The sequence below is a fragment of the Centruroides sculpturatus genome, unplaced genomic scaffold, assembly GCF_000671375.1.
Source record: "Centruroides sculpturatus isolate CEXI.00-Female unplaced genomic scaffold, Cexi_2.0 scaffold786, whole genome shotgun sequence".
Taxonomy (NCBI): domain Eukaryota; kingdom Metazoa; phylum Arthropoda; class Arachnida; order Scorpiones; family Buthidae; genus Centruroides; species Centruroides sculpturatus.
The window spans coordinates 235,708-262,833 of NW_019384997.1; the positions used below are offsets into that span (position 1 = coordinate 235,708).

At 29.9% G+C, this 27,126-nt stretch overlaps 1 protein-coding gene and 1 pseudogene across 1 annotated transcript in view; both read right to left on the bottom strand.

Annotated features, from left to right (window-relative positions):
* Positions 1-27,126, bottom strand: part of LOC111633139 (sortilin-related receptor-like) — a 178,195-nt gene that overhangs the window by 93,778 nt on the left and 57,291 nt on the right. Inside the window, exons 10-16 of the mRNA XM_023377670.1 lie at positions 24,848-24,921; positions 18,403-18,489; positions 8,364-8,566; positions 7,617-7,739; positions 7,456-7,538; positions 3,864-4,042; positions 2,225-2,457 (exon numbers count right to left, since the gene is read on the bottom strand). Of these exons, the coding sequence (XP_023233438.1) occupies positions 2,225-2,457; positions 3,864-4,042; positions 7,456-7,538; positions 7,617-7,739; positions 8,364-8,566; positions 18,403-18,489; positions 24,848-24,921 (982 nt within the window). The remainder of the gene's footprint in view (positions 1-2,224; positions 2,458-3,863; positions 4,043-7,455; positions 7,539-7,616; positions 7,740-8,363; positions 8,567-18,402; positions 18,490-24,847; positions 24,922-27,126) is intronic.
* LOC111633141 lies at positions 10,617-12,900 on the bottom strand (annotated as a pseudogene).

A 27,126-nucleotide genomic window follows, 5' to 3' on the forward strand; every position in this document is an offset into this window, starting at 1 on the left:
AATCAATCTTTTCCGAAAAGACACTTTAATGTCATTCAAACTAGAAAAAAAATCAATCAGAGTTCAAAAAGAAATGCACAAAAGCTATAACAACCAATAATTTACAACATTGTCTCTCCATAAGCCAAAAATAGAAAAAAAATTTTTGCACCAAAATTTTTAATTACAGTAGAGCATCATTTATCCGAAAGCCGATTACCTGAAACATCAGTTAACTGAAAGCATTCCAGTCGGCAAATTTAAATTTTCACTAGTGCTGTGGCACTGCAATCTTTGGCTATATCTTGGGCTACTCCAATATTTTTTTTCTTGGTGTTTTTTTTAGCTGGCAGCACTGGCATTTTTGTGTGGTGTTTTTCTGAGCACTGTGTGTTGTGCTGAATCGAACATTTTTGATATTAGATCAACTTCTAAAGTATATTTTTTTGGTTTTTATATTTTTCAATGTATTTATTTTGTTTGTAAAAAATAAAGAAATATTTTTAATGATACAATAGCCATGATTATTATTTAAAAAAGTTTACGTTAGGCTAAACATTGACAAAAATTCAACGCAAAGCGATACACAACGGAGAAAAATTTCAACATGGGATAGACATGGGATAGGTTATTATATTTTTTTGTACATAATCGGTTATCCAAACAACCCATTCCCCAATTGATTCGGATAAACGACGCTCTACTGTATTACATTGGACCAAGAAAATTATTAGTTGAAATAGAGTCATAAGACTAAAAGGAAGCTGACTGCACTAAAAATTTTTGGATTTAATAATTAATTCAAACCATATCAAGCCATAAACTTCCTGTGATTGTCAGCACTGCCCACGCGGCTAAATTAATTAGACTTAGATTTGTTCTTAACAATGAGGCTAAAGTAATTAGACTTAGATTTGTTCTCAACAATGAGGCTAAAGTAATTAGACTTAGATTTGTTCTCAACAAATGGTCTGGCCCCCTAATCAGTAAACTTAATCTTAACCTGACCCTTCTTCAGAAAAGGTTGTGCATTCCTGTGTTAAATCTTTTTAAAATTTGTTTTAAAAATCTGTTAGAATGTCAATTAGAACTTAAAGTTAAACTTAAATAAATTAAAATTAAAGTGTTGCTGGAAAGAGTATTTAAGGTGTTGTTCAAGCTAAATTAGATTCAGCTTACATAGTGGTGTTTTAAATGAGAATTTTATTATTTGAAGAAATAAAATCCTCATTTATGTATCTAATATAGAAAATAATTGAATTCTTTCTTTATATATTTATGTAAAGATACAATTAACCAGATGCAAAATCAAATATTTTTGAAAATAGAAAACTTTCAAGAACTGGAATGAGTTTCTGAAAACAAACAACAAACATAATACATGAAAACAATGAAAATAAGCTTATACATGCTGCCAGTTTCTCTTGTAAGGATTTTTTTCATCTTTTTATTCTGTGTGCACTAAGATGGTCTTTTAATCAAACCCATCATGGGTTTCACCAGGCCCACAATTTGCAGCTGGGTGATGAGGGACAGAGCCCAACATATCTGGTATGGACCACCCCCAAAGAATTCCAAGGTTTTTTGACCTATATGGATTTGTTTAGGTCTTCCAGAACAATAGCTGACATACCACTCAGCCATCCAACTGTTGTCTTATTTGGTATTAGATATTCATATATGTGAGAACAAGTTGATTAGCATATTGATAATTAAAGAGATTGAAGTTAATGATTAATTAAATATTGAAATTCCTTGAAAAGTAGGATCACAGAATGACTTGGGTCTTTGTATTATTGAAATGTGATCAAATTCAACTCATAAAGATTATAACTTAGAAGTATTTAAATATCTAAATCTAAGACAAAGACTTTTTGCAATTGAATAGTTCTCAATTGTTGCATTTGAATACTACCATCTTTAGTTGAAATCAGTTTGAATTAAACTTAGCAGTAAGTTTTTGCACATGTTAAAGTGAAAAGTACTATTAAAAAATAATTGTAATGAACATTTATCTGGTATAGTTTAAAGTCTAAAAAAAAAACTAAAATCTGTCCAAAATGGAAACAACAATTCAATACTGTGTAATTCTATCTACACAGGCTTTACTTTCTTAAATAGTTATGTACACATTTTGTTACATTATAAATGTATTATTCAGTAAGCAAAATGATATTCAACATTTTATTGAACAGCAATTTGCTGACATTTAAGAAATACTTAAAAGATACAATGATAATCTTACCCTCTATGAGGATGAACTGCAATTCCTCTAGGTTTATCAACAAATGTTGCATTTAATATAGTTCTATGAAGAGTTGAAAATGAATTATTAACATTTATTATTTTCACAGCTGGTGCAAATCCATCAACAAAATATAAATTATAGCTGATCCAATCCAGTGCTAAACCTTCCACTGCTAATTTGATAAAATGTAATAAAACTTCAGGTTCACTTTTTCCATCCAAACATAATCTCTAAAAACATTAATAATTATTATAATAAAAACCACATAAAAAATATTTTAATTAAAAAAAGTAAAAATTTAATAAAAGGTATGATTTCATTTTCAGTTATTTATAAAAATCACAAATAAATAAAAATAATTTCAGCTTACTACAAGATCTTTTTATCTTTTTTTCCTTGAAAACATCCTGTCTAAAACTTATCTTCAGTGACATGCCCAAGTACAAACTTTAATTTAATACAAAATCATCCTACTTCAACATTATAAAATTTTTTCAAGAACTTTATAAACTTGTAACGCCCAGTCCCAAGTTAACTTGGGCATGTTGCATAGCGTTACAGAAAATGCAATCCTTTTTGCCCCCCAAAATTTGTTTTTGATTTTTGGAATGTTTTTTAAGTCTCCAAATTTTTTCAAAAATTTTTACCTGCACAAAAAAATTTTATCGCGATTTTAATTAGCCTTTGATAAGGCTCGATTAAGGCTTAATTGTTTTTTAATGGGATTTTTTTATCAAAATTAATTAATCGTTCTAAAGTTGTAGTGCACGGATTTGACTTCGGTAAAGTTATTTAAAGCTGCTTTCTGATGTCAAAAACGACCTCCAATAGTTTTTTAATTTTTTTAANTTAAAAATATTTAAAAATATAGGTCTAGCTAGTATTCACCCTACTTTAAACCCTTCTCCTCCTGAGACGTCTATGAGAATGTCCCGGGAAATATGACACCAGCTGTTTTCAAGGTCATCCAGCTGTGTAAACAATGACTCATCGGTGTCAAATTTTGCAGAAAGGCGAGACAATGGAAAATAAAGTTTGAAGCTTTTTCTTCAAAATTAACACATTTCTTTCGTTTTCTTCAAGTATTTTTTATGTTTAATTAAAAATTCCTTTAAAAACATTCGTGCAGCAAGTGGTTAATAAACTTCTATTATTTATAAAATGAGTGAATGAAACAACAAAAAAGTTTAGTTGTGAGAAATCGACTTGAATCCTTAACTGGAAATAATCAATCTTAGGACTTACATTCTTCTATTGTTTAAAAGTTTGCATCATGTTTTCAAAAATAATTTTAATGCAAATTTTACTGTGGGTTCAGATCTGTCCAGCACCTCACACATGTGTTAAAAATAAATGCAAGTGATCACAAATTAATTTAATAAATATAAATAAAATTTAAATTAAAAATATAATGTAATAAATAAAACTTATATTAACTACATATATTTTCATTTACTTATTTAAAAACTGTTCAACAACTAACATTCTGTAATTTCAGAGAAATTCTATCACCACGAAATATGAAGAAAATAATGTAAATATTAATAAATAAAATTAATTTCTCTGTCAACAAAAAATTTAAGAAGTTATAATACTTCTGCTATATCATAATATACTTTATATAAAAATTAATTACCATTAACTTATTTTCATCAAAATCTGCCCAATAGACACAATTATTATGATAATCATATTCAACAGCTACAACATTCTTTAAAGATGGAATTGGTAATGCTTCTAGATGATTTTCTTCTGTATTTAATGCCATTCGTTTTATTTCTTGATGAGCTGCTATAATTAAGAATTCTGGTTCTTCTATAAAATAAAAAAATTAAAATGCAGTTAATCGTAAATATTCTGTGCTATAAAAATTGTTCAAAATATTAATTAATTTATTTATTTAATTATATATTATAAGCACATAACACAATCTAATATATACATTATTATATAGCCTGTATTAAATTCCATTTATGCTGCAATGTAATTTTGATTTGTTTTTGTTACAATTAAATATATATAAATATATTTAAGAAACAATATATGTTAATAAAACAAAATTATTTTAAATTAATTGTTTTCATCAGCTATGTGAAGACAGATATTTATGATAAATATACAGTGTAAAAATTTTAATTAAAAAATTACAAAATAAATTTTAAAAGGTAAAATAAACTGCACTGTAACAGAACTGGATGTACTGTCATTATCATCATCCAGAATAGGAATAATTGTCATTTCAAACAACTATAAACACAAAGTAATTAAGAAAGTATTTAATACATATATAGCTACTATCATAATATATGCAGATTATGACAACCTTTTAAAATCAAAATGTGCTGTAAGTTCAGTAGATTCTCAATTTAACAAACTTCATATATAATAAACAAAAAATTTCAGTCCTAAAGAGAAAATTTAGAAACTTTTTATTATTATACACTAAGTTTATTATTAATCTGTCCCGTGTTGTTCCAGAGTATTTTTGCATTGACCTCATTTGACCTAACCCGTTGACCCCGAATATACTCATTTCTGCATCAAAACATTTTTTATACTAAATGTTGCCACACATCATAATTTTTATATTAAAACAAACTTTCAAAAATATATTTTATTTTGTTTTTATATTTTTCAATATATTCATTTTGTTTGTGCAAAATAAAAAAAAAAAATTTAATGATATAATAGCCACAATTGTTATTTAAACAAAAAAAAATTTTTTTTGGTTAGGCTTAATACCGACAAATTTTTCTCCATTGCGTATGGCGGCCATACGCAATGGAGAAAAATTTCAACATATGATAGGTTAATGTATATTTTAAAACACACTCAATTTAATGAACTTTTGGCAATAACAGATACCTTTTCCTGCAATTAATCCCATTAAACTGAGGACCTACTATACTTGAAATCCTCACCCCACTTAAATTTTTGAAGTGAGAGAGAAATAATGGTGGCAATTTCAGTTTGCCGGAGTGCAATGTTAGATTTACATGATTATTAGAATACATATCATGTGTCATAAATGAATTGATTCTGATTGGATATGTGTGATTTTTTTTATGCTTATCCCTTTACATATAAAAATAACAACTGTATTCTTCAAACAATAAATAAAAATTAATATAATGAGGGAGGAACTAATATTTTATTTAAATCAGAAGTATTTTCAAAATTGTAGCTATTGCCTACATAAGTAAATCAGAACAAAAGGTGTCCACTAAACATGAGGTAAGAGACACAAAGATACATTTATTGAATCAACAAAGAGCAAATGATAAGATAACATTTGATGCTAACACAAAATTGATTTGTTGTGTTTGATGTGGATCATTAACACAGTAATGTTAATATCCACATTAACATCTGAAAAAAACCAAGATATAGCATGAAAATGCTGTGTCTTGGTTGTTGTTAAACAAATCAAACTTATTTATTGCATAAACATTAATGTAATGTAATTTCTTCTTTCTTACATAATATTTTTATCATTGTTAAAAGGTATAATGATATAAATGAAGTTATTCATTTAGAATCTGTGAATAATCATATAACAACAACTCTCACTGCTATGAGTCACATTACCATACAATAATAATAAAAAATCACTATCATCTACATCAGTGGTTCCCAAACTTTTTTTGATTCCTTGCTAAATGCAGATTTTCCAAAGACGCCCTATGTCAAATCTAACAAATATGATACATTAAATTCTAACATTATAAAAATTTTATAACATTTCGTGATGCCCCTGTGAGGAAGCTGCGGCACACACTTTGGAAACTGCTGATCTACATCATTATTGAGCTGCAATTTGAAAAAATTGTAGACCTATAAATTCCCACTACCATTGATCCATCTGTTTTTCCTTAATCTCGAGAACAAAGTTAGATAGACAAAAGACAAGACTAAATATGAAAACTTTAGGGACAGGAGGCCCTAACTATATATAAACTTCCGATGTAAACCAGAAGTCACATTTATAATTTATTTTGTATACTAGTACATTCTATATATTAACAGGACTTATGGATGCAGATATTTAGTCTTACAGTTTAAAAATAATGTTCTTTATTAAGTTCACCTGACACAAATTATAAATAGTGTAAAAAAGGACAAAAAGGCATAATAATTAAACAATTATTCAGAAGTCACATTATTTCAATTCAAAACTTTTCCCTTGAAAGCAGTTAATAGATGACTGGCACAACACTATTGTTAAAGAATAGTATGATGTACAGGGGCAATACACTACAGTACTAATTTGAGGTGGAGAGCATATATTTTAAATTAAATAAATTAAAAATTGCAGCATAGCATTGTTACGATGTCACAATAAATAGTTGCTTAAATTGTTTAAAGTGATCTAATGCTTTTCAATTACAATAAGAAAGAGCAGGAAAAATATATTGTTAAATAAGTAGATAAAATGTCAAAATAATTTTTTATAACTTTAAAATCAAATAATATTTATTTAATGTTATAATTTTTTTATAATAAACTTTTAAATAAAAATTATTATTCTATAAAATTTTCTCATCAATATAATTATATATATATATATATATATATATATAAAACTAGGAACTTCACACTTAACCAGCTTTGGCAATCCAACCCTTGTGTTTTGTATTACTTCATAATGTTCTTTGCACATTTTTGTAATGTATTACAATTTTTGGAAATAATTTGTGCTTTATACATTATTTCCAACTATTTGATGTACATATCAAAATAGTTTAATAAAAAAAAATATTTTGTTTTTATTTTATTTTTTAAATATTTACCATTAAATTTTGACATATCATAAAACATAAAATATCTGATTTTTTTAATATTTCAGATATTTTTTAATATTTCAGAAACATATTTTGGGTATCTTCTTTCCAAAGAACCATTTATTTTTTTGTAATAACTCTGCTTTCACTAAATATTTCATGTCAGTGAGGACAACATATTAATATATAAAGCTACAGACTTGTAAAGATTCAATCATCATAAAAGTATAAATTTTCCTTTTTACAAAAATTTTAAAAAAATTCTAATTTTTGAAAATTAAAAATTAAAATTTAAGTACATTTTTAAGATTAATTATTATTAAATAAGTTTGCATAATAATATCAGCTTTTGAACAAACTGCTTAAAAATTTTTGAATATTCAAATTGTCTATATCATCATAATAAAAATTAACTGCAATGAAATAATTATTAATCAGAACTTTTACCTTTTAATGGACAAGACATGAGTTCAGGATTATATCGATAATCTTCACCTCCCACACATGTATCACCAGACACCTTCCGATAGCTTTTAAAATATGCATCAGTTAAAAATAAAATATTTTAAAATAAAAAATAAGTAAGTTGTAAATAAGTAATTACAAACCCTTTAGTTCTGTTGTAAAATCCACCTGGCTTACAATCTTGTGGAATGGAGTATGGATCAATTTCACTATCATTATCTCTTATGCAATGTCCAATATAACGATCTTCTTTAAATCCATAATCACTAAAATATTATGTAATTAAAATACAATATTTTAAAATCTCATCTCAAAATTAGCATATTAAATAATTATAAACTGAAATTAAGGAATCTTAAATTAAGAATATCTCTAGGATTTTTTTGGAAATTAAAATTCAACCAGTAGTATAAAAATTATTAGACATAATTTGAAAATATAGCTGTAAATTCTCTATAAAGAATTTTCAATCATATTTAACAATTTTTATATATCATAAAAAAGTGATTATTATTTAGTGAGTTATTTCATCTTATAAGATGAAATAACTCACTAAAAAACTCCATCATTATTTATTAATATAATTTACAAATATTTGGATCATAACATTTGATTGAGAAACACTGAAACAGACAATAAAATCCTATATAGCTAATAAATGAAAGCTGAACATTTTTGTTAATGTGAGTAACTTTTGGAATGAAATATACAGTACATACAATAACTTAGTGACCAATTTTGTTAATAAACAACTAACATCAAAACTTAAATCCTTTTATTGAAAGGACACAGAATTTATAACATGATTATACTTTGGATATTATCAATTCACTAATTATGTAAAATAAAATGTTACAAATTTTTTTGAAGATAGTATTAAAATTGCATACCATTCAAAATCATCAATTGCACATGGACAATTCTCAGTTACAACTGGACGTTTATAATCTTTTCCATTATAACAATGAATACGAGAGATACGCCTGTGATAAACTTCTCTACGCCCAAGAAGGCACGTTTTATTGGGACCATGTGGACTCCAGTATTTATAATCTTCTGATTTACATTCATATTCTAAATAAAAATATTTGTAAACAGAATAATAAAATTTTTAAACTAATAAATTTACTAACATAACTACAATAATATGCTTAAAATTACTTAATGACCTTTTAAATTTTACAATATGTTTTTACATCTAAAACATTAATTAAAAATAATTTTCATTATATAGTAATTAAAACATATTTGAAATTTTAGATGTATTTTATTAATTTATTAATAATTTTTTAAAAATAAATTTTATTTTATAACTTAAATATTAAATAAATATATTTTTGGATTTAAAAATAAAGTTTTAGATCATTTAGTTGTACATAAACTGTAAAAAACTATACTCTTGTCTCCAATATTTTTAGTTATTTTTCAAAATAAATGATATTGTCATACATTTAGAGCTGATTGCAGAGACAACGTTTTTGTTAGATCTGGTTTAGAGTGAAAACAACATCTATCCATGGGATTGTTAAGCCTTGGTTTAAACTTTGTTGCAAAGATGTGAATTGAATAACTTTGAATGAGGTATAAATGAACTTTGGAGAAACTTCAGCATTATACACAGTCCAGTCACATTAATGTGACCACCCCTTACTGTCGACATCAATATGAAATAACTAATCACAGGTGGCAGGTAGCAACACATTGCAGTGGAGAGTATATGAAGGGTATCTGAGGTAAGCGAAACACATTGCAATCGTTGGTGTAATGGATGTACGACGTGATTTATCCAATGTCCAAAAGAGCATAATCATCGGCTTCCGAACCAAGGGTGGAAGTATTTCCGAAATGACTAATTTTGTAAACTGTTCGCATGCCACTGTGGTAAAAGTATACTGTGCATGGCAAAATGGCACTATCCAAAATCAGCGATGCGGCAAATGTGGTGCACCATGGGCCATAGACGACAGAGGCGAATGACGGCGGCGGAGATGTGTTCGGGCAAACAGACACGCAACTGTTGATTAACTGACCACCCAGATGAACCAAGGAGCTACCAAAAGTGTCTCCTCAACGACAGTTCAGTAAACGTTGTTGGCATCTGCTGCATATGGGCTTCTGCAGCAGATGCCTGGTTAAAGCGCCTATGCTGACTCCTGTTCATCAGCAATAAAGGCTGGAATTTGCACGCCAGTATGGCAACTGGATGTCCACTGAGTGGCGACAGGTGGCTTTTTCCAATGAATCACGTTTTATGCTCCATCAAACAGATGGATGTTGGTGTATACAGCATGAGGCATCTGAAAGCAAATACCCCGCAACAATTGCCGCAAGGGTCCAAGCTGGAGGAAGGAGCATTAGGGTCTGGGGAATGTTTTTATGGCATTCTCCAGGTGCACTCATCATTGTGGAAGGCATGATGGATCAACAGAAGTACATATCTGTCCTTGCTGGCTTTTGACAGGTGGTCACATTAATGTGACTGGACTGTGTATTTAATGTTATTACTCCCAGCTTTTAGACATTGGTGAACCAAATTGAATAAATCATTTTGTAATGTAAAAAAAAAATGATGATAAAGAATGTAAATGTATGAAAGCACAAGAAAAGAAAAAGGTGTTTTCACCGAATTAATCCAGAATTTCTGACTACTGAAGAAAAAAAATACTTAAATGTAATTCACAAATCAAAAAACAGCTTATATTAAATATTTAATTAAATATAAACTTTAAAGTATAGTATAAGATTTCTAAACTGCAAACAATAGATTATTGCCATAGTTTTATTTTTATTCATATTTTGCACATACACAAATAAAAAATTAGTTCATGCTTGTTTTGAATTATAAAAATCACTAATCAGTGATGATTTGGACCATTTTTGTTGTTCATATTTTATAAATACAAAGCCTCTTTTATTCTTTTTTACATTTGCTTTGGGTGATCTTTTCCTTTGTTAATTTATTGTTCAATTAGCTTAACTGTATTCAATATTGACAAAAAGCAACACAAATCTCTTTCAAACTAGTGTCTCAAGAGTTAATCTATAATTATTCTGCAGTAAAAGTTATAAACAGTAAAAGCAATGTATAATTAACAAATAATTATTTTTAAAAAATTCTCAATAAAAAAATTCTTAGTCTGACTTTGAGTTATTTTAATTAATAATCAATCTTTTATCCTCAAATGTTTAATTTTGTATCCAATTTAGTTCAAAGTATGCATGATTTAGAAAACATGTATTGAATTCAAAACTATTAATCCTAAAGTATTATTTAAATCTTGTATTATTCTTTCCTTTCATAGTTGTCCAGACAATCATTGTCTCTCAATTGCATTAATCCTTCAAGTCTTATTGAGTCAAACAAAAGTGTTGCAATTGAATCAAAGGCTGTTTAAACATTTATAGAAAATTTGAACAAATTTTAAACATTTGCAATGTGACAATAAATCAAAATAAACAAAAGAAAATTAAAACAATTAAGATCAAAATACAATACAACACAATACTTACTAGTTAAACAGTCTGAGTAGCTGAATTTCACATGTATATCCTATTCCTTGTATGTTGTGTTGCATTTTATTTTCATCTTATTTGTGCTTTAATTTATTCTCACATTGCAATGTTTTCTATAAACATTGAAATGGCCTTAAAATACTGTTGCAATATTGCAATGAATAAAACATTCTGTGGTTGTTTTAGATATAATAATAATAATAAAAACAAACAAAGGTTACAAAACTATATCTTGCTAATGACAAACTAAACACATGACAAGACCAGTAACAGTTAAGATCCTCCACATTACACTAATTGAGTCCCTTATCCAAATGCCTTCTCATGCATTTTAAAAAGGGCTTAATAAAGTTTAAAATCTTAAACTCAATTGTAAAGGATATTGACTCTCAATAGATAAAGATCTGTAGGATCCAATGATGAAATAGCACAGTCTCAAAAAAGGGTTTAATACTGAATAAACTTCACTCTTTTACTGATTACAGTTTTATGTATGTTTTGTATATTTATGGTGTTGGCAAACATTAAGAAATAGTTGAAAACATTTATTATTAATGAATAATTCATCAATAATAGATGGTTTACTTGCAACAATTCATGATTACTGTTATGAACTGAAAATGTAATACATCAATTCTAAAATACATCTCTATTTTTTGGATAAGTAAAAGAAGGCAAAAAATGCAATATTTACAAATGATACAATAAACCTGTAATTGTCTTCTTTTGTATACAAGATATTTTTTATATAAACGATATACAGGTATAGGACAAAATAATAGGAACACCTGTGAAAGAATGCAAAATATTTATTAGTAGGGAATTGGGCCACCATTGGCCTGAATTACAGCTTGTATCTGACGTGGAATTGAGAAATAAAGGCCATGCAGAAAGTTTAAGGGAATTCACAGCCATTCTTCCTGTAGAATGGTCTCAAGTTCGGGTAGTGTGCATGGAGGAGGAAATGGACTTTGTTCTCTAAAAAAACCCCACACAGGCTCAATGATGTTGAGACTGGGGAACTGAGGACACCATGTGAGATGTTCCACTTCATCATTATGCTCATCCAACCATGTTTAAACACAGTGAACCGTGTGTACAGGGGCGCTATCATCTTGGAATAGAGGACGTTCTCCAGGAAACAGAATATGAAGCATAGGGTGTAAATGATCTGCGAGAATACCACGATAATGCTTGCCTCTGACCTTCTCCCTCAGGACTATGAGTGGCCCCAAGCCACGCCACGATAACGCTCCCCACAGCATCACAGAGCCCCCATGCAGACAGTCAATATGAAATGCCTCTGCTGGTGTTCGCCAAATGAACACGTCTGGTGGTCTGAAATAATGTAAATGATGATTCGTCAAACCAGATGACCTGTTACCATTGCTGTTGTGTCCAGTTTCGGTGGTCTCAGCACCACTGTCATTGCTTCAAAGCATTCTGCGGCAACACAAATGGCTTTGAGATGGCTATTTGGCCATGAATGCTTGCAGCATGCAGCTTCCGTTGAATAGTTTTGATGGATATAGGGTTCTGGAGATGGATGTTCATCTCAGAGGTTATCTACTGCAGTGTAGTCTTATGTTTTCGGGAGACTAGCCTCTTCAACGCTTGTCTATCCTGGTCGGTCAATTTTGACTTTCGCCCACTGTTCTGCTTCGCAGAGGACACCTTTCCCAGTTTTGTGTAGGCTGTCATAACCCTTGACACAGTGGACCTTGAAACACCCATAAGGTTGGCTGTTCTAAACACGACTGCTCCAGCGAGACAAGCTCCAATAACCATGCCTCTTTGCACGTCAAACAGGTCAGACATAATTGCGCTTTGCTGGAAACAGAATTTTCTCATGCAAATGACACACCACCAAATGCTCGACTGATACCTTCCTTTTCACTGTCACTGGATGGCAGACTGTTGCAACATGTGGCAGGGCTGTATTGGACGCCATAGTTTTATTTTTATTCATATTTTGCACATACACAAATAAAAAATTAGTTCATGCTTGTTTTGAATTATAAAAATCACTAATCAGTGATGATTTGGACCATTTTTGTTGTTCATATTTTATAAATACAAAGCCTCTTTTATTCTTTTTTACATTTGCTTTGGGTGATCTTTTCCTTTGTTAATTTATTGTTCAATTAGCTTAACTGTATTCAATATTGACAAAAAGCAACACAAATCTCTTTCAAACTAGTGTCTCAAGAGTTAATCTATAATTATTCTGCAGTAAAAGTTATAAACAGTAAAAGCAATGTATAATTAACAAATAATTATTTTTAAAAAATTCTCAATAAAAAAATTCTTAGTCTGACTTTGAGTTATTTTAATTAATAATCAATCTTTTATCCTCAAATGTTTAATTTTGTATCCAATTTAGTTCAAAGTATGCATGATTTAGAAAACATGTATTGAATTCAAAACTATTAATCCTAAAGTATTATTTAAATCTTGTATTATTCTTTCCTTTCATAGCTGTCCAGACAATCATTGTCTCTCAATTGCATTAATCCTTCAAGTCTTATTGAGTCAAACAAAAGTGTTGCAATTGAATCAAAGGCTGTTTAAACATTTATAGAAAATTTGAACAAATTTTAAACATTTGCAATGTGACAATAAATCAAAATAAACAAAAGAAAATTAAAACAATTAAGATCAAAATACAATACAACACAATACTTACTAGTTAAACAGTCTGAGTAGCTGAATTTCACATGTATATCCTATTCCTTGTATGTTGTGTTGCATTTTATTTTCATCTTATTTGTGCTTTAATTTATTCTCACATTGCAATGTTTTCTATAAACATTGAAATGGCCTTAAAATACTGTTGCAATATTGCAATGAATAAAACATTCTGTGGTTGTTTTAGATATAATAATAATAATAAAAACAAACAAAGGTTACAAANAAAATGATATTTCGGAAGTTAATCTAGTATCAAAAACATTTTGATTCATCGGGTATGTTCATAACATCGAACGAGTTAAACGAGAAAGACATCATAGTTATTCTTATTTCGTTAGACTTTTCGACCAATTTGTTTATAATTAAATGGCTGTTTCTAAAATTGAAGATATGAATGTTGCTAGTGCAGTGCTATCTGAAAAATTTTTCTTAGACTGCTTCGTGTGAAGAGTTATTTCTATCATTTCACCTTTTAATTCACAATTTAAACACTCCAGTAGATTTAGAAACATCAATATTGTCAAGTGCCATTTTCTTAATGAAATAAACTGACTCTTTCCGTTGTAAACTTTGTTAGAGTTTTCAACACCGCAGAGCATGCGTACTGAATGAGACTACTACTTTTTGACTGATTTTTTACTAACGCATTTAACTTATTTGACTTTACAAACATACTCATACCCTCTCATGGTCATGACAGTGCTGCCAGCTAAAACACGGACACCAACAAAAATAATATTGAATAAAAATAAAAATAATATTGAATAGCCCAAGACACAGCCAAATATTGCAGCACCACAGCACTGGAGGAAATTTGAATTTGCCGACTGGAACGCTTTTGGTTAATCAATGTTTCGGTTGATCGGTATTTGGATAATCGATGCTCTACTGTATATATCTCTATACTGAAATATATAAATTTAAATATGAATTTTTTATTACAAGAAAAAGAATAGATTAACTTTTGAAGATTTAAACTACCTGAAAAATTTTAGTTAAATTTTACTTAAGGATTAATATTCTGCAACTTTAACAACATATAATTTATTCACTATCCACTTCTGTTATTTATTGTTATCTAGAGATTATCATAGAGTATTAATACCATTGTATTTTGCATTGTCAAAAGTGCTATCCATTATCGTGGCCATGCATTACAAAAAAATTTTTGTCATATCAGCATTAAAGTCAATGTCTTTTTGTTTTGAATTCAGATTAACAAGAACTGTTCTTTTAAAAATCATCATCTTATAATAATATGATCCCTAAATTAAGCACGCTCTTATTTCATATTCACGATAGTGCCAAGTTTAGTGTATTAAGTGCTAGAATAAAGCAAACAATGGAAATTAAATATTTATATGTTATTAACTTCTTCACACCGCCCATCAAATACATCACAGACAAAGCTAAAAAGATGGCCAATATCCTCATTAGTATTGCTAGGAACACATGGGGCCTTGGCCCTAACGCTACTAGCTTATTTACAGGAGTGCAATTCAGCCAGCACTCCTCTATGCCATACAGGTCTGGGACCATGTGGCTGCCAAAGTCCATAACCATAAAAAAACTGTTATCTGTTCAAAAAATTGCAGCTCTCCACATTTGTAAGGCTTATAGGACTGCTACACCCACAGTGCCCTTTTGGTAATGTCAGGATTGACCCCTATCGACATAGAAATTAAACGCATTATTTGGCAGGAAAATCTCATCACCTTACCCTGGCGAGATTACACCAACTCGAATGTCGACAATATGATTAGAGTAGGCAAGATTCCCCCCAGTTTGACCTTGATTGATGATATAAAAAAATTCAGTATCAACAAAAATACCCTCCCACCAACTTATGAATACAACCCCTCCCATCAGCTTGCCCCTGACGTTTACTTTGAAGATCCAGATGATCATCCCATGTTTAGGATTTACACTGGCGATTCCAAGATGAATGATGATGTGGATGCCGCTTTTGTAGTTTATTCCGACTTATGCCACAAGTTTCACAACGGTTGCTTCCATCTAAGTACACACTGCTCAATAGCACAGGTAACTTTATCTATTTATATGAGCTTAATTCACATTATGCGTAGGAAGGACAAAAGACACTACTTACACTATCGCATTTATTCTGACAGTAGAATAGCTTTACACAGGATTGCAAAGTTTGATAGCTGCTTAAAACTCGTCCATCTCATACATCACATTCTCAGACACTTAGACAACAACATTAGAATAGATTTCCAATGGGTACCAGGTCATGCAAGGGTTCTCGGCAACGAGACCGCTGACTGTCTTTCCAAACAAGCTGAAAAGTCTTCAGTCACTAGAACTTTCAGTTATATTCCTACCTTGTACAGTACAATACATCAACAATCACATCAAGAAGCAAATCTTCATTCTCTGGCAAGACAGCTGGGACCATGACACCACTGGTAGGCTCACCTACACTTTCATCCCCAAGGTTGACACTACTGCAATTCTTTGCCACTTTTATCCTAGTTACACTCTGACTCAGCTACTTACAGGACATGGAAACTTTAAGCAATACTTGCATAGATTTAACCTTGGAAACAATCCACAATGCGATTGTGGTATTCTAGACGACCAAACACCATTCACTTAGTTTTTTGCTGCAATACGTACAATCACATTAGGAATAGCTTAATGAGAGCTGCTATTCTTGAAGGGTACAACTAGTCTTGCAACACGCACCAACTCTTTCACACACGTACAATGTTCCATCATCTACTCGCATTCATATCCCTTAGTGGGGCTCTTGAGAGCATTCACAACAGAGACACAGATGGCAATTAGCTTTCCCTTGCTTTGTTTCAATTGTCAGTATATAGCTGCCTTTTAACTTTGTATTTTAATTCTTATTTTCTGTCTTTTTTTCAATCTAAATTCGGTTAGTTCTAGTTGTAAGTTAGATTAGGGACTCTTAGGTTGGTTTCCAGTTAGGTTATGATAGGTTAGGTTAAATTAGATTAGGGTTTGTTAGCTTTAGTCATCTGGTTAGGTTCAACCTAAGTTATGGTAGGTTAGTTTAAGTGAAAAAAAATTTTTTTGGGATCTTGCTCGTTTGTCTCTGTTGGTCCGTTCATTTCATCTAGTTTGTCATATGTTCATTTGCTTTTCGCACTGTCTGCCTAGCTGTTAAGTACAGTAGAGCATCCATTATCCGACTCAATTGGGGACTCAGGTTGGTCGGATAACTGAAAAATCGGATAACCAAAAAAAATGAAAAAAATACATTATTAGTATAGTATATTAGTATATCTCATGTAATTGGTATATTAGTATATCGCTATTAACCAACTTCGCATTGAATTTTCATTGATGTTAAGCCTAACAAATTTTTTTAAAAATAATAATCATCGCTATCGTATTGTTAAAAATTATTTTTAAATTATTTTATTGCTCACAAAACAAACAACCACGCATAATTAGAAAATTAAGTCTCGTTTAAATACTGCCCGCCCTTTAATGGTCGAGCCATGTTGCCAGCTAAAACACGCAAAAATTTAACAAAAATAATATTAAAGTAGCCAAGACATAGCCAAATATTGTAGTGCCACATCACTAGCAAACATTTGAAATTTGCTGACTAGAACGGTCGGTTAACTGAGGGTTAATCAGGGATCGGATAATCGATGCTCTACTGTAGTATTAAGATTTGCAATTGCATTCAGTTTTATTAGTATTAAGTAGATATAAGTCTTCCTATTAACAGCCACTTGGCACTAACTTCTACACTTAGCTATTCGTGGCGACTCTCAATTACTGGTGTTTGCTAAACTCGGGTTTTCTTTTAGATCCTTCAGGGAATTATGGCCTTGCAACCTAAAAACTGCACGCCAACACCAACATAGTACTGTAGCCATATGTACACTATTCACAGGGATCCTACCTTTATCTATTGTCTATCTCCTCTCCCTCCTTCTTCCCCTGCCCTTTTCCTTACCCTCTTTCTGCTGGCTAAACATTTCGTGTACGGCCGATGTCTTTTTTTTATGTATGTATTAAGTACTAGAAATATAATTGAGAAACAAAGAAAATGCTTCCTATAATAACCTTTATCATTAATAGTTTTTAGTAAACAAATGTTTTTGATTGCTTTAAACATTTAATCATCTAAAACACAAATAATGTTTTGTAAATTTAAATTTATGATGAAATCAAATGAATGGGGCATAAAATACAAAAAAATAATTAAGGAAGTTGAAACTTAAAAAAGCAGTTAATCATGCTGTGCATAGGATAACAAGTCCACACAGTATTGATACAATACCAATTGATTGACACAATTCTCCTTAAGGCTATGTTCTGTAGTATCATTCAACATTAACTACTGTTACAACTGAGAAAGAACTAATGCCACACTCAATCATTTTTTATATATCTTTTTTTATATTAAATAGATTTTCTTCTGCCATTGTAATTCTTAAACTGTTCTAAAAATTGATACAACTTTCCAAAAAAGCAGTTAACTAATGATGTATCTTTTTTTATTTATTTATTTTTTACTTTTAAAATAAATTGAATATTTTGATTTTTACTTAATTATTTTTTTTATAATACAAAATATTTACCAATAAATATAATAAGTTTCTTAAAATACATTTATAATAATAAATTCCATTCTAAAGCATAATATTAATTACTTTAATTTAAATTGTAATAAATTTATTAAAATATTAAAAGTAACTCTGTTTCTACTTACAAAACTTCATTTGTACTTTTGCTGCTATATTGAACTGCCAGCAATACACCTCCAAAATCACCAAAATTATATAGATATGTTCCATACAGCACCTAAAAATAATCTTTTATTAAAAATTTAATGAAGACTTTTCATTATTATTGAACTTAAAATTATTCTTGTTTACGTAGAAAAAATTTTTAATTATGAAGTACTGAAAACAAAATCAACACAAATAAAAATACTTAATATATATTATATATGAATTTGAACTTGTATTAAAATCCACATATATAAAACTTTTATAACTTTGAATAATTGATTTAATTAAGAAAACAATTTTCAACACAAACCTAATATCACAGTTTATAAATGTACTTTTATCATTAATACATTAAGTCTTTTTAGATGTATTAATAATATTTATATATATGTTACCGCTAAAGCTCGAAAGCTGTTAATATGTACATTATCTAGATAATCTCCAGATTAACTAAGGTGATCTGTGAACGTGCAGAATCAAGAGTTTTCCTCATTTTACCTAGGTAATCTGTACATTAATGGCTTCCGTATTGTTAAAGTTCAAAAGTTTGTTTCTCTCATTTCCTTTCCTCTCTCCCTCCACTTTTAATTTGGTTTTGCCAATGTCTTGTCGTCGCCAGTTGTTTTTATTTCTCATAATTTGCATTGGCTGCCAATGCGTAGCATAACTAATTCTGTTTTCAAATTCGTTTCTGCTTGTTAGCGCGTGAATTTCTGACAGGATTTTTTTTAAAGTAGATAAATTTAACTCCTAGTGTGCACGCAAGCACCGAATTAGTGAGTAAAATGAAGAAAAGATTATTTGAACCTCTTTAGCAAAGATTCAAAATATAATAGTGTTTTAATGACATACGAAAGTATGATTCCATAATTGAAGATGTAAAGCGAATAAAAGTTTCCAAGAAGAATCATCTCGAGATTATCGAATAATTCAAAGGTATGATGTGTTGACTGTACAAGGCTGTGAAAAACTCATTCAGCCATTGTCAGATGTGCGAGATGTGCAAATGTGCGAGAAAGTGTGAAAAGTTTGTCCACGCCGAAGAATTGTTTGACATATTGTATTCGAATCATTTATCAATTGGCCATGGTGGAAGAGACAGAATGATCAAGCAATTAAAAAATTTTATAAAAACATAACCCAAGCCTAAATAAAAATGTTTTTACTTGTCAACAAAACCTTGTCAACAAAAACAAAAAAGTGCGAAAAAAGGGCTTGTTGTAAAGCCAATTATTTCATTGCATTTCAATAGAAGATGACAGGTGGATCAATAGAAGATGACAGATCGATTACCAATCTTACCCAGATGGAAAGTTTAAGTTTCTTCTCGTATACCAAGATCACTTAACAAAATTTGTTGTATTAAAGATGCTCACATCAAAATGGGTAGATGAAGTAGCCTATAACTTGCTGGATATTTTTCTCCTTTTTGGCATTCCAAGTATTTTGCATTCTGATAACAGACATGAATTTTGTAATAAAATCTTAGAATGTGTAACACAGTTGTGGCCAGAAATCAAAATGGTTAATGGCAAACCTAGACACAGCCAAAGTCAAGGAAGTGTAGAACGAGCAAATCAAGACATTAAAAACATGCTAACTACTTGGATGACTGATAGCCAAACTAACAAGTGGAGTGAGAGCGTACGATTTGTACAAGTCACGAAGAATTGTGCCTATCATTCTGCAATTAAAAGAAGTCCATACAAAGCGATGTTTGGTTGTCCCGCAAAAGTGGGATTGTCTTCTATTACACCACAAAGTTTATTACATTCGATAAATACTGAAGAAAACCTTGAAAAATCAGAAGATTCACAAGAGACTGTGATTATGGCATCACAGTCAAATCTTACTCAATATGACATTCCTTTATCCACTGCTTCTACAGAATCACCTAAAGAAATACAAGAATTTATCAATAGTAATCTTAAACTGCCTTCTACACCATTGATTGAAGAATATGCAGTAACCCTGCATCTCCAAGGAATCACCTCTGCAAGTTGAAGAAGTCATAACTGAGTTACCCTCAACTTCAACAGAATTGCCATCACAGTTTTGTACAGAGCCTGTAAAGAGCACTATACAAGACATAGTCTGTATTGTTTGCTCAAAAGCAGCATCAAGCGCTCCCAAGTGTAAATCGTGTGATATGTTTGTTCATGCAGTTTGTGGTGAAGTAGATCCTAAAGAGTAAGGATATGGTAAGAATGTATTGTGCAACATCTGTAAAAAGAATATGGATCAGAAAATACAGTGTGATGAAGCCAAGAAATGTTTAGAAAAGCAAGCAAAGAACATGTTAGCAGTTTCTAATGCAAAGCACCCAAATGTCGATGAAGGTATCACTGTGAGAATTAAGTACCCGAAGAAGACAAAGCAAAAACTGATGCACGCTCAATTTTAGCTGTGGGTTCTTAGTAAAACAGAAGCTTTTGTAAACTTGGTACTAAAATGAGTATATTAAAACAATTGTATGCAAAATCTGAATTCAGTGTTTGCAAAGAGAGATTTTTAACAAAAGAAGATCCCCCTGCTGTAGAAATATCTTTACGTCAAACAGCAATAAAACAATCCCTTGGTACTGGGCAGGGTTTCAGAAAATGTGACTGCAAATATAAATGTACCACAAATAGGTGTGCTTGTCGCAAAAACAATTGCTATGTAATTCAAAGTGTCACCAATCTTTAGATTTCACTAATAAGTAAGCACAGTTTTATCATATGTTTTGCAAATTCATTTCCCTAATTGTAAAAATATTTTCAACCTTTTGATTTTTGTATTACAGTTTTTTTAATTGATGATCAATTCAATCAACTAATTTGTTGATTGTTTGATTGTATTAACTTGATTCTTTAGATATCAAAAAATTAAATAAATAACATTATGTTAATTTAAGCATAGAGAAATGTTGCTGTTGTTCCAGCAAAGATCTTATTTTCACTTTACTGAGTGCCTAGTAGGTAATGTGCAGATTACCTAGATACTCTGCACATTAACTAGGTAATTTGAGAAATGGAACAATTTTCGCAGCTTTAACAAATCACCCTAGTTAATCTGCAGATTGGCTAGGTAATGTACACATTAACAGCTTTCGAGCTTTAGCGGTAACATATATATGTTTATTTAATATATTTACATATACACATATATACAGGGTGCATAGGAAAGTCCCTTTAACCAAAAAATTCTTGCAAACGAAGAGAGCTACAGTTATGCAAGTGAGGTAATGGTATAGTAAAGCAACTACGCCTGACCTAATGCAAACAACAGCAGTGCCCCTAGTAGCAAAATTTGGAAGATAGGCAGTGCAAATCAAAAATGAAAACAGATAGAGCAAACTTTCCAATTAGAAAGTTTTAGAGCATCAAGTAATTAGTATGAAACAATGTGTGGTTCACACGGATAAGATAAATTGTCGCCTGTACAGCTATACCTTGCATTACATCGGTAATTCGTTCCAGGAGAGGTGACGTAAGTCAAATTTACTTGTCACTAGGCTAAACCACAAATAGCCATTCCCAGTTCTGTATTTTATTTATAAATGCATTTTTAATAATATATTGTTCATACGAATCTATTTTAAGCTTACAAACAAATAAATTTTGGTTTTTAATATAGTACAGAAAAAAGTAATCTAAATTTACGAATTCGTGTACGTACATTATATACTTGTAAATGTACACATTTACAATTTGGTGATGTTTACAGTACATTGCGGACTCTTTATTTGTGAATGTGGTTTGTTTTAAGACTTTATAAAATAAGATTTTGTAAGGTTAATTAACAAATACAGTTATTAAAATTATCTTACAACAGTAGAAAATAAAACTAATTTATATTAAATTTACAAATATCGAGTGGTGCTGACAACGACGCCAAACAGTAGATATTGGAGCTACCATGGAAAACACCAATATTGAGCACTTACAGACCACTAAATAAGACGACAACACAGTCACAGATATTTTCATGTTTTGTTATCTAGGATTTATAATGATTATATTAACATTTACTGTAAATGTACGTATTTTTTATATGATTTTATGCGCTTTAAAGCTTTTCTAGTGATATTACGACTTCAATATTTGTGGTGACAGATGTAAAGTCGAATAAAATGACTTAAACTTGATTTTTATTTTCCATATATTTTTTTGACAAACGACATATAATCAAGAATGATGTAACTCGAGGTATACCTGTATACCCAAAAATGTCCAAAAGCAATGCACGCCATTTTGTGTAAACATTTAAAAGGAATAGCCATATGTATGAAGAAATACACACAACTTATTATATAAAATACGTACTTACATCAATACAGTTTGATAACAATGGCATGTATCGTGAGCAATGGCAAACTTTTCAAACATACTCGACATTAACTTGTTATCACTGTGTGAGTTTACCTTTCCGTTGTTTTTTGTGTGATGTTATCAAACTGTATTGACATAAGTACGTATTTTATGCACTAAATTGTGCGCATTTGTAACCTATGGCTATACATTTCAAACATTTACACAAAATGACGTGCATCACTTTTGGACATTTTTGGGTATACAGGCGTCAATTTATGTTATCTGTGTGAACCACACATCGTTTCCTACTAATTAATTGATGCTCTAAAACTTTCTAATTGGAAAGTTTACTCTATCTGTTTTCATTTTTGATTTGCACTGCCTATCTTCCAAATTTTGCCACTAGGGGTGCTGCTGTTGTTTGCATTGGGTCGGGCATAGTCGCTTTACTATATCGTTACCTCACTTGCATAGCTGTAGCTCTTTCTGTTCGCAAGAATTTTCCGATTAAAGGGACTTTCCTATGCACCCTGCATATGCATCAGCTAGGTAAAGCAACAGCCAACTGAATGCGACGAAGGACCTATTAAGTGAACACTTAAATCATCTCAAGTCACCACAAATAACCAGGATGGCTATATAGTCAACTTGTGTTAATACTAGGGAAACAGTAAGTAGTTCGCTTTAATGAAAACTGGTAATAATTTTCAGAGTCAAGGTCATATAATTTATGGACTTAGTAGATTTAAGGCTTTAAGGCTTAGTAGACAAGTGAAACCGCTAAATTATATTTTGAATTAGCTTACTAAATAAAGTTAAATTTATTTACAAAAATAAATTAATAATGTAAATGATTTTCAAATCAAACAAAATGAGGAGGAGATGGTATTCTCTGTTTAAGTATGAAACAGTATATCAGAGTGGTTAAACAAAGCTAAGTAAACATATAAATATATATATATACTATAAGGTCTCGTTTTATGAGGTGGATATGTTCTACAGAAAAGCACATATAAAAAATTCGCATAAAAAAAAGACTTTACTTGCCTTGAAAAAGTAGGGATACGTTTCGTAATTTTCTAAAATCGCATAAAACCAAAACAACAAGTTAAAATTAACTTAAAACCGCATAATAAAGTTTGCAGAAATTAAAAGAAATAGGCTGCTTACTAAATTACTTCGAATATCTGAAAGAAATTCATATAAAAGCTTAAAATAAACTTGTATTCAAACTTAATTCAATTTATTTTATTGATAAGTAATACAAGGGGAATTCCTGAATTGCAAAAGCTCACTCTAAAAATAAATCACTAACATCTGGATGTGAAGAGTTAATTGAAACTTTAGTTCCTCGCCCGAGTTAACTCGGACAGGTTACATAGCATTTCATAAAACACAGTCCTTAAGGCCATTTTTGAAATTTTTTTTTGAATTTTTGGAATGTTTTTTAAGTCTCCAAATTTTTAAAAAATATTTAAAAATATATGGCCAGCTAGTGTTCACCCTACTTTAAACCCTTGTCCTCCCACGACGTCTATGAGAATGCCCCGGGAAATCCAACTCCAGCTGTGTTCATGGTCATCCAGATGTGTAAACAATGACTCATCGGTGTTAAATTTCACAGAAGGGCGAGACAAAGGAAGTTAAACTTTGAAGCTTTTTCTTCAAAATTAACGCATCTCTTTCGTTTTTTTTCAGTTTTAAGTATTTTTTATCTTTAATTATATTTATATCAAAAATTGCTAGGAACTAAAGTGATTAAGGTAAATCTAGCTGTCCTTTACATCCATAAACGTTGTATGTCAGCGAAACAAACAGAGTGAGCTTTGAGCGTTCCACGATTTTTGGAAACTGTCTATACAAGGGCTTCGTAAACAAGCCTGTATGTATGCTTGTCCAAGAAATTTTTGGATGAAATACAAACCACACAACTTCAAAATTGCATAAAAATAATCCGCATAAAAAGAGACCTTACAGTATATATATATATTAGAACATATGAAAGCTCAGCTGAAGTATAATTCTACCTTGTTATTTCACCTGAAGGCATTTAAATAAAGCAAAAAATGTTTGTGTTTAAAAACTTAGTGTGTTGGAAATTTAAATTTTTTTGTATGAAATTAATATACTTACATGATGCCATGTAAGTCCACCATCAGAAGAAACAAAAACACTTGGATGACCTTTCAAAGATTTGCCAACAACACCTGTAAATATATTTTAAATGCATAAATCTAAATTCTTTAATCAAATACATTTTATTCAAAATTTATATATTTTATAAATACTTATTTAATCATAAAGTAAAATTGAAAAAATATAAATCATTATGTAGTGGTTAAGCTAATCTTTAAGAAACTAAGGAATAACAAAATATTTATACTAAAGTTGTTAATTATTAGTTTCTTTTATTTGTTTCTTGTTTTATTGTTAACCATCCATTTTTTAAAAATATTTTATGAAAAGTGCAAAAAAAAAATCAAATCAATCATAGAAATTAGTATAAAGTTTATAATTACTAAGATACGCAGTTAGATAGATATGTTACAGTGAAAGTGGATTGTATGAATGTGAAACAAATTGTTCATTTTAAAATAATAAAACCACATTCACTAGTGATTGTATATTCTCTCTAGTGTATTTGTTAACAATGCCATGTATTGCATATATGCAACACACACTACACATTAAAATCTGTACTGTTACTTTGGTGCAACGCTCCACCATATAAATGTGATGGAAACAGTTAGAGCATAGTATGTGGGAATGGAAATTTCTCTTGGTCCAGTAAATTTTTTTTATGATAGAATGCTTATAGAAATTGAACTTCTTTCCCTATAAAATATGAGAAATATGCAAAATGTGTCTTTCCTAACATTTTTCTTAAACAATGAACACAAATAAGTACATTATTATAATAAAAATATAAAGCACAAAAACAAATATTTGAAAAAACAATCTTTATCTTCTTTTAGAGTATAAAACAGTAGGTATATAATTTTAGTGATTATTCTATTTTTCTTGAATATGTATTGGTCCATTTATGCAATCTAGACTAGGTACAGTGCAATATTTTATGCCTTTCTATTGTGGTACTTAATGTGTTAACTTTTACAAGCTAAGGTTGTGAAAAGTAAATTTAAAATAAAATAGAAAAATTCCTTTTAATTAACATTTTTATTTTCTGCAAGAAGTCAGAGTTATGACATTTAGAAGAATGTAAAGTGTCATTTTTCTTGCATTTATACTTCATAGTCTGGCATTCAAAGTGCAAGAACATTTGAAAAAACCTTGTCCTATATCTCAAGATTGAGCAGATGTAATTGTCCTTAAAGTATCTGTTTTGTCTGAGGAACATGAAGTTCCTCAGACAAAACTGGGAAGCCAAAAATTGAGATCTTATAAACACAATTTTTTTTGTAAAACAAAATCAGAGAGATTTTTCACTTTTATACTTTTTTGTATGTTTTGACAATACTGATTTCATTCAGTAATTTTAAATATAAAAATATTTCAATGATTTAATTGAAAATTTTGAATTATAAATTATTATTATTATTATTATTATTATTATATATTTTTGTAATAAATTAAATTTCAGATCTATTGGTTTATTGTTTTTCATTAAAAAATTTTACATGTAAGGATCTTAAAATTAAAATAATATTTATCTGTGTTTAAACATTTTTATTAAATTCACCTAAATTTAACAAATTTATATAAAAAAGTTAATTAGTGTTTTATATTTATAATATCGTAAAGTTACAAAAGTTTTCAAATTGAAAGAATTATTATTTGAGAGCTACTCAAACAATAATAAAACTTTTGAAAATTTTAATTACAGTAGAGCGTTGTTTATCCGAATAAACTGGGGACTGGGGTTGTTCAGATAACTTATTTTTCGGATAACCGATTATGTACAAAAAAATATATTAACCTATCCCATGTTGAAATTTTTCTCTGTTGCGGGTCGCTTTGTGTTGAATTTTTTTGTCGATGTTAAGCCTAATGTAAACTTTTTAAAATAATAATCGTGGCTATTGTATCGTTAAAAATTATTTCTTTACTTTTTACAAACAAAATAAATATATTGAAAAATATAAAAACAAAAAAATTATACTTTAGAAGTTGATCTAGTATCAAAAGCGTTCGATTCAGCACAACACACAGTGCTCAGAAAAACACCACACAAAAATGCCAGTGCTGCCAGCTAAAAAACACACCTCAACAAAAAAATATTGGAGTAGCTCAAGATATAGACAAAGATTGCAGTGCCACAGCACTAGCGAAAATTTAAATTTGCCGACTGGAATACTTTTGGTTAAGCGACGTTTCTGATAACTGGCTTTCGGATAAACGACGCTCCACTGTATTTCAAAATTTTCTTGTCTGATAACAGGTGGTAAAAATTC